The sequence below is a fragment of the Lithobates pipiens genome, unplaced genomic scaffold (assembly GCF_037356315.1).
Source record: "Lithobates pipiens isolate NorthernLeopardFrog02 unplaced genomic scaffold, aLitPip1_a1.2 Scaffold_8, whole genome shotgun sequence".
NCBI classification, from domain to species: domain Eukaryota; kingdom Metazoa; phylum Chordata; class Amphibia; order Anura; family Ranidae; genus Lithobates; species Lithobates pipiens.
In genome coordinates this window covers 596,344,655-596,364,227 of record NW_027507903.1, presented here as the reverse complement: position 1 = coordinate 596,364,227, position 19,573 = coordinate 596,344,655, and the positions used below count along the sequence as shown (strand labels likewise).

The window sequence follows — 19,573 nt, the reverse complement described above, 5'->3', positions numbered from 1 at the left end:
TTAAGGACGTGAGCCACACAGGGTACATGGGTCAGTTGTCCTTATAGTTTGGTCGGAGAGGAGGTATGTGCCATTGTCGCAAACCACCATTCCTGGCTTAAGCTGGCGTGGCGTGGCTCCTGTCCCCCAAATAAACCAGTGCAAGCACGGCATGGCATCTTTTTGCCTGCGTACTTGCGTAGCCCCTTGAACGCCTATGGAGCACCGCTGGTTCCGAGGACAGAGCACTGGAAGAGGCCATGGAGGAAGAAGAAGAGGAGGGGGTGGAGGAGAGAGGTGTGTCACAACCAATAGTAGCATTTTGGAGGCGTGGTGGTGGAACAACCTCCACTACTGCACCTTGTTCTGCATCCTTCCCAGCTGCCAAAAGAGTGACCCAATGGGCCGTGAAAGACAAGTAACCTCCCTGTCCATGCCTGCTGGACCATGAGTCAGCGGTAATATGCACCTTACCGCTGACTGCCCTGTCCAGCAAGGCAAGGAGATTGCCTTCCACATGCCGGTAGAGAGCCGGAATCACCTTCCGTGACAAAAAGTGGCATTTGGGGACCTGCCACTGAGGAACCACACATTGCACAGACTCACGGAAGGGGGTTGAGTCTACCAACTGAAAAGGCAGCAGTTGAAGTGCTAGCAATTTAGCAAAAGCTAGCATTCAACCGCTGGGCATGTGGATAGCTGGGAGTGAACTTCTTTCTACGGTCCAGCTGCTGGGGCAGGGAAATTTGCCAGCTACAATCGGACGTGGGTGTACTGCTAGCAGAGTGTCACAGATCAGCTGCGGAGCTGATCTGTGTCTCACCTTTACTGCAGTGGGTCGGCTGGCATCTGTTGTCCACTGTCAGGTGTTTAGCTCTGTGCACTCTGAAGCTATGGGTGTCAACGCCCTTCACCTGTTGCCTGACATATGTTTCTTTCCTGCTACTTCCTGTCCAGCCCCTCATGTGCTTCTCTATTTAAATCCCTTCCTAACTTGCTACCATTGCTTGAGCAACCTTTGTTTCTGAAGCTCCCCTGTGTAACCTGTTTTACCTGACTTCTCGTGAACTGATCTTCTGTGTACCGACCTGGCTTGTTCTGATTACGTTGTCTGCAGCCTGCCCTGACCTTGGCTTACTATCTGGCTTTCCTTGCTTCATCCATCCAACCATCCTGGTCTACTGTGTCTTCTGGTACTTCCCTAGCGAGCAGGGTGAACCCGGGGGTCGAGACCTGGGGTCAGCACGCAGTCCAAACCTTCGTGAGAGGGTCCCTGGTGGAATACAGGCTGACTCTTAGATTCCATGCCCTGGGAGATCCCGTGTCACCTGCTCGCCTGTGGGTTCGCTGCAAGTAGTACCGGGACAGTTTGCTCAAGCCATGAGTGTCTCTGAGAATCGGCCATTGACTGAGGATCCTATGCAACATCTAGTTCAGAGACTTAACTCCCAGCAAGCGAATCAAGAGCAAATAATGCTGGTTCTCCAGGATCTGGCCTCTCGTCTGGATCGTCTGCAACTGGCTGCAACTTCAGCTCCTCCCGTTCCTGCTCCTGCTTCAGTTGCTCCGGTCTTACCCGCTGCACCTGGCAATCCCTGCCTGCATCTGCCGTCGCCTCCTCAGTTCTCTGGTGATCCTAAGGCTTGTCGGGGCTTCATTAATCAGTGTTCCATCCACTTCGAACTTTTCAGACACCATTTTCCAACTGATCGCACCAAAGTCACATATATCATTTCTCTCCTCTCCGATGATGCTTTAGCTTGGGCCTCTCCACTCTAGGAATCACACGCTCCTATCACCTCTGACCTCCAGCTCTTTTTGAATGCCTTTCGGAAAACTTTTGATGAGCCCAGCAGAGTGTCTTCCTCTGCTGGGGCCCTCCTTCGTCTTCGTCAGCAAGAAATGACAGTCGGCCAATACGCAGTTCGATTCCGTACGCTGGCCGCTGAACTCAAATGGAATAATGAGGCCCTTACTGCTACCTTCTGGCAAGGCCTATCTGACCGTGTCAAGGATGAACTCGCTGGACGAGCCATTCCCACCACATTGGATGACTTAATCGCATTGAGAATTCAAATTGACATTCGCTTCCAGGAGCGGGCTCTGGAGAAATCCAGATCCAGTCACCCCCCTGCTGGCCGTCCAGCACAGGTAGTCCAAAGATCGGTGCAATCCTCTCCGTCTTCGACCTCTCACGTGTTGGAACAACCTATGCAGCTTGGGCAAACCCGCCTCACTCCCGAGGAGCGTGGCCGATGCATGGGACTGGGTTTGTGCCTTTACTGTGGCGATAAAGGACATATTTTGAACTCTTGTCCACTCCGTCCGGGAAACTCCAGGGTCTAGCTCACTCAGAGGGAGGTGATCTAGACCGACCCGTTAATTTTCCTTGTTTCCCTCATTTCACCCTTCCCGTAGCTATCCGCTGGGCTCAGAATGCCTATCAACTCTCTGCATACGTGGATTCTGGTGCTGCCGGGAATTTCATTGAACAGTCTGTAGCTTCCGAGTTGGGCATTGCCTTTGTTGCCTTGGCTATGCCTCTCTCCGTGACCGCAGTAGACGGCTCCTTCTTGCCTATGAGTCCAATCCGGTTTAAAACCTCTCCTATAGAGTTACGCATTGGAGCTTTGCATAGTGAGGAGATCTCTTTCCTAATATTGCCTAAATCCTCCAGTCCCATCATCCTGGGCCTTCCATGGTTGCAGAAACACTCTCCACATCTTGACTGGAATTCTGGACAAGTATTGGCTTGGAGCCCTCCATGCCAACAACGGTGTATTTCCAGGGTGCTACCTCCTCCTTCCATTCGTCTTGCTGAGACCTCCACAACTCCTATGTTGCCTGCCCAATATCAATCCTTCAAAGATGTTTTCTGCAAAAAGGCTGCCGATCGCCTTCCTCCTCATAGAGACTTTGACTGCTCCATTGAGCTTTTACCTGGGACCTCTCCTCCCCGTGGCCGAGTCTACCCTCTATTAATCCCCGAGACACAAGCCATGTCTGAACACATTCGGGAAAACCTGCAAAAGGGTTTCATCAGGAAATCTAACTCACCTGCTGGAGCTGGGTTCTTCTTTGTAGTGAAAAAAGATGGTTCACTCCGTCCATGCATCGACTACAGGGGTCTTAACGCCATCACTGTGAAGAACCGATACCCTCTTCCTTTAATTTCCAAATTCTTTGACAGACTGCGAGGTTCTCATATCTTTACTAAATTGGATCTTAGAGGGGCCTACAATTTAATAAGAATCTGGGAGGGAGACGAATGGATGACCGCCTTTAACACCAGGGATGGGCATTATGAGTATCTTGTAATGCCCTTCGGCTTATGCAATGCCCCAGCGGTCTTCCAAAATTTGTTAACGAGATCTTTCGCGACCTTCTGTATGTCTGTGTTATTGTATATCTGGATGATATTCGAATTTTCTCGCCAGACTTACCTACCCATCGTCTTCATGTAAAAACTGTGCTACAGCGTCTACGGGACAATTGTCTATATGCAAAATTGGAGAAGTGTCTATTTGAACAAACACAAGTTCCATTCCTGGGCTATATAATCTCATTCATGTAATTCATTCGTAACTACTGTACCTTGGTGGCTCCTATTACATCGCTCACCCGCAAAGGTGTAAATGCTCGGCTCTGGTCCCTTGAAGCAAACTCAAGGCAGCCTTCCTCTTCACCCCTATTCTTCTACGTCCGGACATTACTAAACCCTTTTCTTTGGAGGTAGATGCCTCTTCTGCAGGAGTCGGGCCATCCTACTCCAAGCTCAGCAGGGCAAGTCTCAACCTTGCGGATTCTTTTCCAAGAAGTTTTCTGATGCTGAGAAAAACTATACCATTGGGACCATGAGCTACTCGCCATTAAATTAGCTCTTCAAGAATGGCGACATCTTCTAGCGGGTTCTCCCCATTGTATTACCATTTATACTGATCATAAAAATCTGCAGTATTTACAATCCGCAAAACGATTGAACCCACGTCAAGCTCGATGGGCCCTCTTTTTCGCCCGCTTCAATTTTAACATTACTTTCCGTCCAGGTGCAAAGGACCTTCGAGCCAATGCCTTGTCCAGGTCCTTTGATGTCATTGATTCTGAGAATCACCTAGATCCTGGTCCCATCATTCCTCCACATCGTATTCTAGCCACCACTCAGCTCCAGTCTACGCAGCCTCCTCCTGGTAAAATCTATATATATATATATATATATATATATATATATATATAATATATATATATTATATATATACCGTATTTATCGGCGTATAACACGCACTTTTTGACCCTTAAAAGCAGGGGAAAATCGTGGGTGTGTGTTATACGCCGATCCCCCGAAACTCTGAGCCTCTGGGCGGCTTTCAGCCGCCTTCGGCTCTTCAAGGCGACTTTCGGCCGCCTTTGGCCATTATCGGCGGCTTTTGGCCATCTTCGGACGTTCTCGGCAGCTTTCAGCCGCCTTCGGCTCTTCTCGGCAGCTTTTGCCCGCCTTCGGCCGTTCTCGGCAGCTTTCGGCCGCCTTCAGCTCTTCTCGGCGGCCGAAAGCTGCTGAGAATGGCCGAAGGCGGCCGAAAGCTGCTGAGAATGGCCGAAGGCGGGCGAAAGCTGCTGAGAATGGCCGAAGGCGGCCGAAAGCTGGCGAGAAGAGCCGAAGGTCGGCCGAAAGCTGGCGATAAGAGCCGAAGGTCGGCCGAAAGCTGGCGAGAAGAGCCGAAGGTCGGCCGAAAGCTGGCGAGAAGAGCCGAAGGTCGGCCGAAAGCTGGCGAGAAGAGCCGAAGGTCGGCCGAAAGCTGGCGAGAAGAGCCGAAGGTCGGCCGAAAGCTGGCGAGAAGAGCCGAAGGTCGGCCGAAAGCTGGCGAGAAGAGCCGAAGGTCGGCCGAAAGCTGGCGAGAAGAGCCAAAGGCGGCCGAAAGCTGGCGAGAAGAGCCGAAGGTGGCCAAAAGCTGGCGAGAAGAGCCGGAGGCCCGCCGAGAACTACCACACGCTGCCGAGATACACATCCGGCTCTGTATCTCGGCGGCGGCATTTTTAAAAAATAAAATAGACACGGCTGCAATGGGGGACAAGACTGCATAAGGCTGCAATGGTGGACAAGGCTGCATAAGGCTGCAGTAGTGGACAAGGCTGCATAAGGCTGCAATGGTGGACAAGGCTGCAATGGTGGACAAGGCTGCAATGGTGGACAAGGCTGCAGATGACACTGATGGGCATATAAATGTAATTTTTTTTTTTTTCCCCTTAAACTTCCCTCCTAAAAGTTTTTTTCTTAAAATTCCCTCCTAAACTTGGGGTGCGTGTTATACACACACACACACACACACACACACACACACACACACATATATACAGCGCCTTGCGAAAGTATTCGGCCCCCTTGAACTTTTCAACCTTTTGCCACATTTCAGGCTTCAAACATAAAGATATAAAATTTTAATTTTTTGTGAAGAACCACCAACAAGTGGGACACAATTGTGAAGTGGAACGAAATCTATTGGATTTTTGAAACTTTTTTAACTAATAAAAAAATGAAAAGTGGGGCGTGCAAAATTATTCGGCCCCCTTGCGTTAATACTTTGTAGAGCCACCTTTTGCTGCGATTACAGCTGCAAGTCACTTGGGGTATGTCTCTATCAGTTTTGCACATCGAGAGACTGAAATTCTTGCCCATTCTTCCTTGTCACACAGCTCGAGCTCAGTGAGGTTGGATGGAGAGCGTTTGTGAACAGCAGTTTTCAGCTCTTTCCACAGATTCTCGCTTGGATTCAGGTCTGGACTTTGACTTGGCCATTCTAACACCTGGATACGTTTATTTGTGAACCATTCCTTTGTAGATTTTGCTGTATGTTTGGGATCATTGTCTTGTTGGAAGATAAATCTCCATCCCAGTTTCAGGTCTTTTGCAGACTCCAACAGGTTTTCATCCAGAATGGTCCTGTATTTGGCTGCATCCATCTTCCCCTCAATTTTAACCATCTTCCCTGTCCCTGCTGAAGAAAAGCAGGCCCAAACCATGATGCTGCCACCACCATGTTTGACAGTGGGGATGGTGTGTTGAGGGTGATGCGCTGTGTTGCTTTTACGCCAAACATATAGTTTTGTATTGTGGGCAAAAAGTTTGATTTTGGTTTCATCTGACCAGAGCACCTTCTTCCACATGTTTGGTGTGTCTCCCAGGTGGCTTGTGGCAAACTTTAGACAAGACTTTTTATGGATATCTTTGAGAAATGGCTTTCTTCTTGCCACTCTTCCATAAAGGCCAGATTTGTGCAGTGTACGACTGATTGTTGTCCTATGGACAGACTCTCCCACCTCAGCTGTAGTTCTCTGCAGTTAATCCAGAGTGATCATGGGCCTCTTGGCTGCATCTCTGATCAGTCTTCTCCTTGTCTGAGCTGAAACTTTAAAGGGACGGCCAGGTCTTGGTAGATTTGCAGTGGTCTGATACTCCTTCCATTTCAAAATGATCGCTTGCACAATGCTCCTTGGGATGTTTAAAGCTTGGGAAATCTTTTTGTATCCAAATCCGGCTTTAAACTTCTCCACAGCAGTATTACGGACCTGCCTGGTGTGTTCCTTGGTCTTCATGATGCTCTCTGCGCTTTCAACAGAACCCTGAGACTATCACAGAGCAGGTGCATTTATACAGAGACTTGATTACACACAGGTGGATTCTATTTATCACCATCAGTCATTTAGGACAACATTGGATCATTCAGAGATCCTCGCTGAACTTCTGGAGTGAGTTTGCTGCACTGAAAGTAAAGGGGCCGAATAATTTTTCACGCACCACTTTTCAGTTTTTTATTTGCTAAAAAAGTTTAAAATATCCAATAGATTTTGTTCCACTTCACAATTGTGTCCAACTTGTTGGTGATTCTTCACAAAAAATAAAAATTTTATATCTTTATATTTGAAGCCTGAAATGTGGCAAAAGGTTGAAAAGTTCAAGGGGGGGCGAATACTTTTGCAAGGCACTGTGTGTATATATATATATATATATATATATATATATATATATATATATATATATATATAATTAGTCAGACATGACTGGGATTTAGTACAATCATACTCAGATAAGGGTCTAGTGTGTTTTTATTTTTTATTTTTTTTTGGGGGGGTCTCACAATTTTACTTATTTTTTGTGGGGACTATTTATTTTTTTGTATCATAAAATTAATACCAACTGTGAAATATGAATTGGGGAGGAGCCCCATTAAATTTTTCTTCTGTGTGTGTGCGGGTCCCTTTTGGTAATATAGTGTACATTGCATAGATGTGTCACTTCACGTGGTTGGACTTTCGGCCAACAAGCTCACATCCAACATTTCCCGTCAGAAAGTCCGATCGTGTGTATACGGCATTATACTTTACGATGAATAGAGAAAGCTGCAACAAGGATCATTAAACTTGATTCTGATGTTAAATAAAAAAGTCTGAAGCATAAACATTGTGTAAATTTGCAACAATTATTCAAAATGAATCATTGTTCTTTCATATGTTCATCTTTCATCAGTGTCTCCACGCAGCAGGTGAGGAACAAATACCTAAAGGACTCAATCACCACGTGGGAGGTGCTGGCTGTCAGCTTATCAAAAACGAACGGTAATTTATACTTTCAAATTTCACACGTTTGCTATACCCTATTTCTGTTATTGTATTGCATATACCTTACTACTCATAGAAAAGAACATTTAAATGAGGCTGATCATGTCCAGATAGTTTATTACAAAAACTAAGGTTCATAAAAGGAAATCAATTACAATGAAGGACCTGATGTATAAAAAGGTAAGTTTGTGGCTCCCCCCCCCCCTCCTGCTGCTAAAATAACAGTAAAAAGTATATGCAAGCCTCTCTGTTAGAAAACATTATATGCTGCAGTGTCTGTGCTTTGTAAAAAATATGCTCATTAGAACCTGATTTCAGAGCTCCATTTGGCGCTCACATGGTTTTTGGCTGCTCCCCTCCTCCCACGCTGACGTCTCGACTCGCTCTTCCCAACTAACATCAGCGGGGGATTCTTGGCCGGTCCAACTGTAGCTGTCAGATTGGGAGAGTGCGGCACGTGAGCACTGAGTGGCACTGTGAAATAAGGTAGTAAGGGAGATATTTTTTACAAAGCACAGACACTAGGGCATAGAACATCTTCTAAACCCTGTCTCTGGGAAGAGCTAACAGTGATTGAGGGAACATGGAAGAAACAAGTGAGGGTCTACCTAGGACTGAATTAACTAGCACTAAACTAGAGGGGAGGACAATAGGAGAAACCAAATCACAAAGATGTTATTTGGTGATTTTAGGAATCGCGTGACACCTTGCATACACTTGAGTTCCAAGGGTCAGTCTACCTAATGCCGCGTACACACGTAGTAGACTATCCGGTGGACTTAGTCTGGCGGACTGTCTGCCAGACTGTCCGGCGAACTTTCCGAACGAGCTACCTGCCTACACACGGTACTTTTGCAGCGGACTAGGTACGGCGTACTGAGTCCGCCAGACTATTCGTCGTACTTTTGAAATGAATGGACTCGCCCACACACGCGGCGGAAAGTCCGCTCATTTTGAGCGCATCTCCAGGTAGCCGGGACCAGCGAAGGAGGCGTCGTTGGCCCGTCACCACATATGGACTTAAAGGGGAATCCTTACACCGAAATAAACAGCGTGGGGGTCCCCTCCTAGGTCCATATCAGACCCTTATCCGAGCACGCTGGCTGGCCAGGTAAGGGGGTGGGGACGAGCGAGCGCCCCCCCCCCCCCTCCTGAGCCGTACCAGGCCGTGTGCCCTCAACATTGGGGGCACGCGGCCCCCTCACCCCAAAGCACCTTGTCCCCATGTTGATGAGGACAAGGGCCTCTTCCCGACAACCCTGGCCATTGGTTGTCGGGGTCTGCAGGCAGGGGGCTCATCAGAATCCATGAGCCCCCTTTAATAAGGGGGCCCTCAGATACCGGTCCCCCACCCTATGTGAATGAGTATTGGGGTACAATGTACCCCTACCCATTCACCTGGTGAAAAAAATGTAAATAAAACACACCACAAGGTTTCAAAATAATTTATTGCACAGCTCCGGGGGTCTTCTTCTGTCTTGGGGGTCTACCCGCCAGGTCCCATTTTACATGACATAGAACTTAACAGAAGTAGTTAGACTCTGTGGTAGAGTTGTCTGAACCAAGAATTACCAGAAGACTAGTATGTGATTCAACTATCCAGAGTCTTTCTTTTAAGTTGGCGCATTTTCTCTGAAAATTCTTTTCTTTACATTCCTTATGTTCTCAACAGTGTACTGGACCTCAAAGTTGACTTTTTAAATGATTACGGCCTCCTTCAAATGTGCATAGTTAAGAATATACCTTTTGCCTGCACGGGATGCACAGGTGTTCCATGCATCCCTGTGCAGGCAGTCCTCTTAATGCCTTTTGGGACACAGCAACTGTACAGACACATTTTTCCCAAATCTTCATCTTTTATCTATGAATAGGCATCTGTGTGGCCAAGCCATTGGATATCCAGGCTTTCAAGAGTTTCTATATTGACCTGAAACTGCCCTATTCGGTAGTGAGGAATGAACAGGTTGCAGTTCGAGCTGTGCTCTACAATTACGAAAACACAGCTCTCAAGGTAAATGAAAAATGATGAAAATCCTGCTTAGTGTAAAACTTAAGGATAAATACATTGTGAAGTGAGATATTCACAGGCATCTTACATTAGATCTTACATCAGAAGAACAAAGCAACAATAATAAACAATTAAGCCCTACACTTTGCTTGTAAAATGTAGCTTTTTGCTGAGTAGAATGCAGAGAGCTGCCTCCAGTTGTGCTTTTTTCTGGCTTTAGGGCATTGGTGTATTTTGGTTTTGTGCTGCCCTAGGCAAGACTAAAATCAGGTGCCCCCCCCATCCAAATTTGTCCCACCCCTTCCTGTAAGCAATACCCCTTCTGCTTTAGTCTCCACCTCTTACAAATAGAGTTCCACCTCCAATTGGGGGTATGAGAGAGAGGGGGTGAGAGAGAGAAATTGATGAGCGATAAAGAAAGGGGGTGAGACAGAGGGGGTGAGAAAGAGAAGGAGATGAGAGAGAAAGAGGGGGGGGGGCGGATGGGGGGATTGGTGAGGGGGGTTGAGGGGGAGAGGAGGGGGGTTGAGAGAGGGGGTGAGAGAGTGGGGGCTCTCCCCTATCCCCCCATACTACACCAGGAGGTTCTCCCAGCCCCCTCCCCCCCAAAAAAGCTAAACGGGACTCTCACCTTCCTGCAGTCCACCGGCTCCTTTTTACCAGCTGTGTGTAGCAAAGCTTCTGAGGCATGATCATAGACCGGGACTCCGACTTGCTCTACCAAGTGAGCTACTTGCTGGATCAGAGGAGCAGCCCCCCTCACCTCCTGCTACTGCTTTGCTCCTCTGTCACCGAATGGTCAATCTGTGGCTGCTCACGGGTTATGGTGTCCCTTCTGCCTGGAGGCGACACTGCTCCCCTGAAAAATGCAACTCAAGGTAAATGCCTTGTATCCTTGCAGTAGATAAACCCCTGCTTTAGGACCATAGCTATATTTATATGTTTGCTGAGTCTCCATTTAAAGTATACATCCAGTCAAAACTTGAAATTTTTGGATAAAGCGGAGAAAGATTAGAGCCCCTATCTGTTTTTTACTGCAATTAGGGTCACTGTTGTAGAGGATTCCCTTTACTTAATGTATTGGTAAAACAATTTCACCAGACAGGAAGAGAGGGACATATAGACAATAGGGTGATACGGTGCACTCTGGATACAACAATATCATATAAAGCGGGGGGTGGGTGGGTGGAATTGGAGAATAGATCCGTTCTTTTTAGGAGAATAGTCCATGCAAGGAAGAAAAAAAAAATAATAATAATAATAACTGTCCATGGAGGGCTGCCAGTTCGAAGTTTATAAGGCAAAAAACTCTGGAATACACAAAAGACAGGAGAACAGTGCCCTCTAGGTATGGTAAGCAATTTGTTTTAATGTAAATAATAGAATTAAAATCCACTCACAAAAAAGTGTGGTATAGATAGGCATGTAGTATCATTCACTCCGACTACCACGTGGAGAAGGGAAAGTCCTAAACTGGTGTAATTGTGGCTGTGTCTCCGCGGGGTGGTCTTTCATCCGGTCACACTGCTGATTCACAATGCCTGCGGATAGTGAGAACTACGATCGGCGGTGTAAACAGACGGACCGCTCTTCTGGGTCGGGTCAGCGGGCGCTCGAAGCCTGAAGAAGGGGCACACGTGTCCCGAACGTGAAGCACCACCCGCTGACCCGACCCGGAAGAGAGGTCCGTCTGTGTACACCACCGCAACAATAGTAAGAAGAGTCGGCAACACTGTAATCCTTGAAGTGTCGTTTATTGGTACATCAGAGTGACAGTAAAACAATAAAGCTGATGCGTTTCGGCAGTAGCCTTAGTCGTAGCTCCACCACCGATCGTAGTTCTCACTATCTGGAGGCATTGTAAACCAGCATTGTGACCGGATGAAAGACAACACAGCGGAGACACAGCCACAATAACACCAGTATTGGACTTTCCCTTCTCCACCTGGTAGTGCTTACTGCACTTAGAGGGCGCTGTTCTCCTTTCTTTTAGGAAGAGAGGGAGAATCTGCAGAGACAAGGTCAAAAAAGGACATCAGGCAAGCATTGATAGAGTAAATAAGTCAAAAGTCCAAGAAGCCAGCATACAAACAAAGTTCATGACCAAGCACAAGATCAGTTCAGGAGAAAGGCATTGAGAAGAAATTAGAGGGAACTAGTAGTAACAGACACCTTTGATCACAAACTCACTAAGGCTGGGTTCACACTTAAGCACCGAATGGATCACAGCAGGGGTCAGGTGCATCCCCACTCACTGTTTCAGGTCCAAGTTCTGAACCCAATTTAAGCATTACTAATTTTATCCAGGTGTGCAGCTGCGGTATTACCAAACCACTGTGCTAAATATTATCCATGCATATGTTTATCTTCCAGGTGCGAGTGACCCTGACTTACAACCCAAAATTCTGCAGCCTTTCCACACCTTCAAGGAAGTATACCAAAGATGTCACAGTGAAAGCAAGTTCAACTTTCACAGTCCCTTTAATAATTGTTCCTCTCGAGGTTGGCATGCATGATGTGGAGGTGAAGGCGGCAGTCTTCGGAGGATTTGTGGCTGATGGAGTCAGGAAACAACTGAAAGTTGTGGTGAGTAAAAGTGTTTGATACAAGCTTTTTATACATGCTCTACGTGAGATTACCAATAAAAGAAATGGAAACCCATTAGGCTATAAAACCACCTGAGGAAATAACTGCCTTGGACGAAGAGCCTGATTCAAACCTACAGTGGAACATGTGTTTATTAGAGATGAGCTGCGGGTTTTAGTCAACTACGGGTTGAATCTAAGCTGTTCTCAGTCAAATGGGTAAAATAAATGGCTAAATTTGACCAATTCGGCCACCCACCTGAACCCCTGACTACTGTACCAGAAATGTTTGATTTAGTGGCGGTATAACTACCACCAGTAAATAACACCTTTCAGCTGCCTGTGGGATTGTTCCAAACTGTAAACAAGCCAGAGAGCATCCAAATATGGTCACTATCATATTTGGTCAATGATGTCAGCCATCTTCTACTGCAAGTTTGTTGACATTCAGCAGCTAGCAGGTGAGCAGTAATTTACAATAGTCTGGTCGTAGGGATCATTGGTGCGTAGGTAATTCATCATGACTGACAATGGATCTACATCACTAAACTACATGACTGCCATTGTATTTACATTGAGGGGCAATGTTTATTTATTTATTTTGTTTACGAATGACTTTTGCAATGGAGTCCTTGTGTCAATTCACTATTAACATTTTTGTTTTGTGAGGCAGCAGACCTCATGAAAATTAATATTTGTGTCATTCTCAAAAACTTTGGCCACAACTGTACATTTTGAAGAAGCAAGTGTAAACGAGCCTTTATCCTCATGGACATGGAGAGAAGGGGCCTTGTCAGGGGGTAGTAAATAAACACACAGACACTAAAAGAGAAAGCCGTTTATTAAAACAATAGTAAAAAAATAAACTTTGTCCTTTGATGTAAATCCAATGCCAATCGTATCGTTCAGCAATATAGATCCATAGTCAATCACAATGAATGTTGCTCTGAGGGCGCACCAACCTAGGCCATGAATCTCTCCTGCCTACCCTGACAGCAAGGTAACCTCCCAATGTTGAGGGAATGTGGCCTGGTATGGCCCAGGAAGGAAGTGGAGCTCCCACTTGCCCCCTTTTCTGGCCAGTCATGCTGCACGCCTGGATAAGATTATGCTATGAACTTTTGGGGTACCAACATTCAAATTATTTGTTTTTTGTTACATATATTTTTTCCTGGGCTCCCCCTCTGTATCCATACCAGCCCCTTATCCACTAAATAAGGGTCTGATTTAGATATTGAGGGGGACCTCGCACCAGTTTATTTTCAATCTTAAAGGGACAGTACACATTATTTACAAAACGTGTATTGTTCCATAAAAAAAAAGAAAGAAATCCAATTGTAGGTAGGCAGGTATCTGATTTGATGCCAAGTTTCTGCAAAAGTTCAGGTGGCCATCTTAATGAGCCTTTAAATAGGGGATCCCAAATTATTTGTGCAGGCTTTGGGTGTGTGGTAGGTTAGGATGAGGAACCTGCTGGTTAGGGTAAGTGCTTAGCACAGGAAATGGTTACTGGTGGGTAGGGACAGAGTAGGGGGCACTGTCTGGTGCTGAAGAACCTTGCAAGGATCTGTTTTTGTGGGCCAGTGCAGCATGGTTATATAAAAAAAAAACGCCACCTCTCTAACAGAGGCAGTCCTCCGGTAACATACTATAGTGATCTGTAGTGATAATGTACATCAGTATGCTGCAATGTTCTGCCATAAGTGCTTCAATTCTGAACTGTTACCATACAACTACTACAGTGCTAAGGCCCGAGTGTGTATGGTCCCTCCTGAGGCAGTACCTTGTCGAGATCTTGCATACAAACCACCCTCTTGCCACTACTCTGTGAAAAGTAATCCACTGCAGATCACTTTTCACAGACAACCACAAGTGTAGATAAGCCATTTACATGCCAATGGGAAAACTTTGGACAAAAAAGAAAGGCCTGGGAGCAAGGGGACTGAAAGGGAGCTAGCAGAAGGCCAGCATGACAGGGTGATAAGGGACAGGCAGGGGTTAAGTTAGAGAAGCATGGGGCAGTGGTCAGTGAGTCACGGTGAGGAGGGGTATAGTTTATTTAAGGGGGAGGGTTTTTTTCCAGGGCAAAGCAGAGCAGCGTGTGAGTGAGGTAGGAAGATTCCCGCCCACCCTCCCTAGGTTATGTGTTTATCTAATATTTATTTGCAGATGCTTTGTGCAGACTTTTTCATGGCAGCAGTGAAGTGGTGGTGGTCTTTGAGGATGGTAACTAACCCATGGAGATGGAAGTATGGGGGGACTCAGAGGTGGTATGGGCCCCCCCTTTTGGTGTACAGTTAACGCGGGTTAACTGAAATGGTATGGTGACACTGCGGGTAGGAGTTGTCTTCGGGCTGGTTATCACGGCCATAGGCCTGGTATGGTAAAAGGCCCACAGTGTGGGATATGGATATAAGTTTATTGTGGAAATGCCTCAAAGACCACCGGGGGGGAGATACTGAAGTTTGTGTTTGTTGTTGGTTATAATGTTAATTCATATATTTGTGAATAAAATGGCTGCTGTGGCTGGTTTATACCCCAATAAAGCATGGCCTCATTATTATAAGTTAAGTCATAAAGGTGGTTTGTTGGAGTAAATTGGTTAGCAGTCTTTGTAAAGGGATGGACATCTTATCTACACTGGTCAAGAACCTTTTAAAAATGTTTTCTTTCTCTGCTCAATTAAATCATGTAACACAAAATAATAATTAAATATTAATAAAGTAGTTGCTTTTTAATTTGAAGGCCCTATCTTCCAAAGGCCAGCACAGCCTCCCCCCCAATAAAAAGAAAAAAAAAGGTGTATTTGTGTTCAAAGCTATGAATTTGTGTTCTGGCGCCCCCATACTGTTTTTAATTTCTGTTTTATTTTAAGACAGCTATTACCTGCTTTTAAATATCCCTTTATTTCAGCCTGAAGGAGTTCGTAAAGTGCTTACCATACTATCTGAAGACCTGGAGCCAGAGCACAAAGGCAGAAGTAAGTGCAAAAATTTGAACCCTGTGGCAACAGGAAAAAAAAAAACCTGAAAGTACAATTATCTATTGAAACTTCAGGTCAGCTTTTTGTACAGCAGCTTAAGAGCCCCCAAAACTCCTAAAGTGAAAAAAAAGGCCATGGCATCACAAGATCTGCCTTTTCCCACCTCATTATGGACCCACGGTAATAGGCAGGGTCACTAACCAACAGGAGAAGGGCAGTTCTCCCAACACTGTGGTTTGATTAACAAGTCTTTCTATTGTGATATTTTGGTGTTCCAGATCACCACCAAGCCAACTTTGCAAAAAAGGCAAACAAAAACTTCTTCTTTTCACCATGAAACAAACAAGAGTCCATCATGTTGGACACAAAAACAACCTTTGGCTCACCACTGGTATAAACTTGTCCCACAACAGGGTTTCAAAGACTCCATCTGCTCCAGTGGTCCAGAAAAGTCACAAGAGCCTAGGCAGCGTCCTAGTAGCCAGACAATCAACAACCCTCCAATTCCACCCAACACCTCATGTACATCTGGATGGCTGCTTCCTGCCCTTTTCAGTCCTCTCTCACAAGCAGGTCCAAGATACCGATAGTCAGGGTTGGAAACTCTTTCCCACTCAAGAACTTTCTGAGCTTCCAAATTCCAGGATCCATATGAGAACTTGCAATTTGGTTTTTCCCCTTTGCTGAAATCCTTCACCCTGCATGGAAGAGAATTCCTGAGTACTCCACACTGCTTTTTGTCATGGCTGCTTAAAGGGACCTCAACCCAAACAAAGGAGACACATACTTCCCATCCAATACCCATCCCTGGCACACTATACACTATATAATAGTGAAACTTGTTAACCAAAGCCTCTCCACTCATGGCAGCTTAAAGTCGAACTCAAGGCACAAAAAAAACAATCATTTAAAGGGTAAGTCCACCTTTTCACAAAAATGAATAGGTGAACTGATTCCAAATATTCTGGCCAGACATAACCACTATGAAGCCTCATGCTGCTGATGTAACAGACTGTACACTGCCACACCCAGCCCTGGAGTGAGTATCCTCATAATGCTCGCTGGATCTGATATTGTCATAAAAAAGCTGTTAGATGTACTTTAATACATGAATATTAAATATATAAATGGCACTTGCCACCAATACTTATTTTTCAAGCTTTGTAGGTAAGCATTTAAATCCCCATAAGGATTTCAACAATTAACCAACCTAAGTGTTGGTGCAAAGAAAAAAAAATCCATAGGAGTCCAAAGTCTTTATTGTTCAACTTGTTACAACAAGCAGGGCAAAACATATCCAATGTATTTCAGGGGTCCCCTTCATTGTGTGGCCACCAAAATGCATTGCCTGTCTTTTGCCTTGTTTGTTTTTTAATCAGTTGAACAAGACTTTTGACTCCTAAGGATTTTTCATTTGGCATTCTCTTTGGCCTATTAAATGTCTCAACTCTGGTAAATGTCCTCTACTAGTGAGCTGCCAAATACAGGCAAAGTGGGCTCAAGTAATGACTTTGACACATGATCTATTGCTTTTATACACACACAAAAATAATAGTAAAGAAAATAAAAATCTATCAGGAACTGGTGTTTAGGAAGATCAGTTTGTTTTATAATAGATTAATGCAATGGTTGGGCAGCAGCCTGCACCATGAACCCTTCAGTAAATGTACTATGCACTGAATTTTCCTCTTTGATCCTGTAGGTGGAGAGCAGGTAGTGAATGTGAAATCACTCAAGAATAAGAAGATTGCTCCACAGTCGTCTATTTCACTCATCGTCAATGTAAAAGGTTATGTATCTCGTAAAAAAAAAATTCTAGGTGGGGCTACTTTAAACACTTTGTTTCTGGAGCAATTGTTTTCATTTTTAACACACATTTTAAAATCAGCATGATTTGCTAGAAAATTGATAATACAAGAATAATGTTCTTCGATCCTAGATAGTAATATGAAATTCAGTGTCAATATGCAAAATCACATATATAAATCTTTAATAATGAAGTCCATAAATTCCTTGTGATGAAAATGAAAATCCATGTGCATCACCACAGCATAAGAAATATAACCACGTGAACTCTTATTCCCCAAACGTATGAAATGCACACTCACCACACGAAAGCTTCAGCTAAAAAATGCTCATCGCTGCAACTTCACTATGAGGGCTGCCACGGAAAACTTCCTTCTGAAAATACTAGATGTCTCATTATTCTTGACTTTAGTATGTTTAAGGCACAGTCCCACAACAAAGATGCTGTATAAGGGGGCGTTGAAAGGAGCGAGATCTAGCTATCACTATATTTGTTCTTGGCCAGAAACTCAAACAGCATTGAAGTTAGAGCATCAGTATGCAAGCCAGGGAACTAGCATTCTTAATAATGGCGGCTTCCATTAATCTCTCATGACAGTGTCCTTTTAATTGCTTATTTTATTCAATAGGAAAATCTACTCCTTTGATGCTATGTTCACTAAACAATTCCCCCCCCCCCCCCCCTGGCGGTGTTACCGTGTCTGGCTCGGGGTGGAATTTTTATACCAAAAGCGGTAACCCCGAGCCAGACGCGGGACCACATCGCTGTATGCAGGAGGACGCTTACTTACCTTGTCCCCTGGATCCAGCGGTGTCCCCTCGCTGTACGAGCAGCTCATCCTCTGCTCGATTCATCACGGAGCCGATCTCCGTTCCCTGCGAGCGCTGCGACACACGGGGACGGAGATCAGCGTCAAATTCAAAAAGTGAAACACACAGTATACATACAGTATAATGTAATCTTACAGATTACATTGCTGTATGTAATTATTTCACATCCCCTTTGTCCCTAGTGGTCTGTCCAGTGTCCTGCATGCAGTTTTATATTATAAAAACTGTTCTTTATGCCTGGAAACTGGAGATTGTCCATAGCAACCAAAACTGTCCCTTTACATCAAAAATGATTTTAGAAAAAGCTAGAAAACAGCGATAATAAATTGGAATCACTCGCAGAATTGAGGTATAGTGATTTGTGGGGAGATCTGTCATCAAATACTGAAAAGTAATGACAGTGACAATTCTGCAACTGAGCACATTTCAGTGTTTTTGATTTGATTACATTATTGAATAATTTTTATTATTGTTATATTATTATTTGGTACAATTATTTATAATTATTTATTATATTATAATTTATGATTTAATTTTTCAAACTTTATCATACCCGGGATGTCTACTAGACTCTGGTTTGTACAGATTTAAGTGAGTTATTCCTAAGAATTACAGGACTACAATATAAAACGCCAAATTTTCATGCAAAATAATTGTACCGCTTTTAGCACCTAAAATCTGAAATAATCGTACAGCCAGGGAGGTTAAGTAAGTGACAAATGGCACTGTGAGAACTTGACAGCTTTCCAGAATCAAGCTCTATAATGAATCCACTGTAGGTAGGAGGCTGATTTATTTTTACTTAACAGTCAAAGTCAACCTTTCTCAAAATGTTATACCCCAGAGGAACCCCTAGTATAATTTTAAGGTCATGGGAAACCCTCAGGGAACTAAAACGAATTCCCCTTTCCTTGGTGGTAATGCAAACCTTACAGTGGTGGTCAGAATGCCACCCTTAAAGACAGCTAAAAAAATCATTGGTATCGAAATATTGTCGCTTGTATTGTCGCTTGTATGGCAGCCCATTCAAGTGAATGTTAGCAACAAACGTGCAAAATAGTACGAAAAATCTGTGACGTGACACACAGGTGTGAATTGCACCTTAAGATTTAAGGCCCATACACACAATCAGACTTTCTGACGGGAAATGTTCAATGTGTGGCTGTTGGCGTTAAGTCCGACTGTGTGTACGATCTATCGGACAATTGTTGTCGGACTTTCTGCCAGCAAATGTTGGATGGCAGGTTCTCAAATTTTCCTCGGACAAATGTGTGTTGTTGGATTTTCCGAGCGTGTGTACACAAGTCCGTCAGACAAAAGTCCAAAGTACAAACACGCATGCTCGAAGCAAGGATGACCCAGAAGCGGTCGGTCTTGTAAACTAGCATTCGTAATGGAGAATTAACATTCATGATGTGGCAAATTATGAAATCTCCAAATACAGCGCACAATTCTCTTCTTCTTTAATGGGATAATAATGAAGCTGCTTTGCTGGTGATTCTGATGGAGTTATTGCAAACAAATTTTCAAAGGCTTTTTTTTCTAGTGATATCAAGGATAATATTATTATGTTTTTTTTTCTATTTGTGCAAGTTACCACAACACCATTATCCTGTAGTTTTTAAGATCAAAGATACAACTATGTTGGTGTCCCTTGTCAATTTTACATTGTATTTTTTAAAATGTAACTGCCTACTCCCAAACTGTCATTTGAAATAAAACACATAGGGGGTTATTTATGAAACGCAACTCCACTTTGAGCTGCAAGTG

The 19,573-nt window shown here is 44.6% G+C and overlaps 1 protein-coding gene across 1 annotated transcript in view; it reads left to right on the top strand.

Annotated features, from left to right (window-relative positions):
* Positions 1-19,573, top strand: part of LOC143962295 (complement C3-like) — a 324,990-nt gene that overhangs the window by 115,775 nt on the left and 189,642 nt on the right. Inside the window, exons 15-19 of the mRNA XM_077471597.1 lie at positions 7,499-7,587; positions 9,462-9,601; positions 11,972-12,184; positions 15,097-15,163; positions 16,869-16,955. Of these exons, the coding sequence (XP_077327723.1) occupies positions 7,499-7,587; positions 9,462-9,601; positions 11,972-12,184; positions 15,097-15,163; positions 16,869-16,955 (596 nt within the window). The remainder of the gene's footprint in view (positions 1-7,498; positions 7,588-9,461; positions 9,602-11,971; positions 12,185-15,096; positions 15,164-16,868; positions 16,956-19,573) is intronic.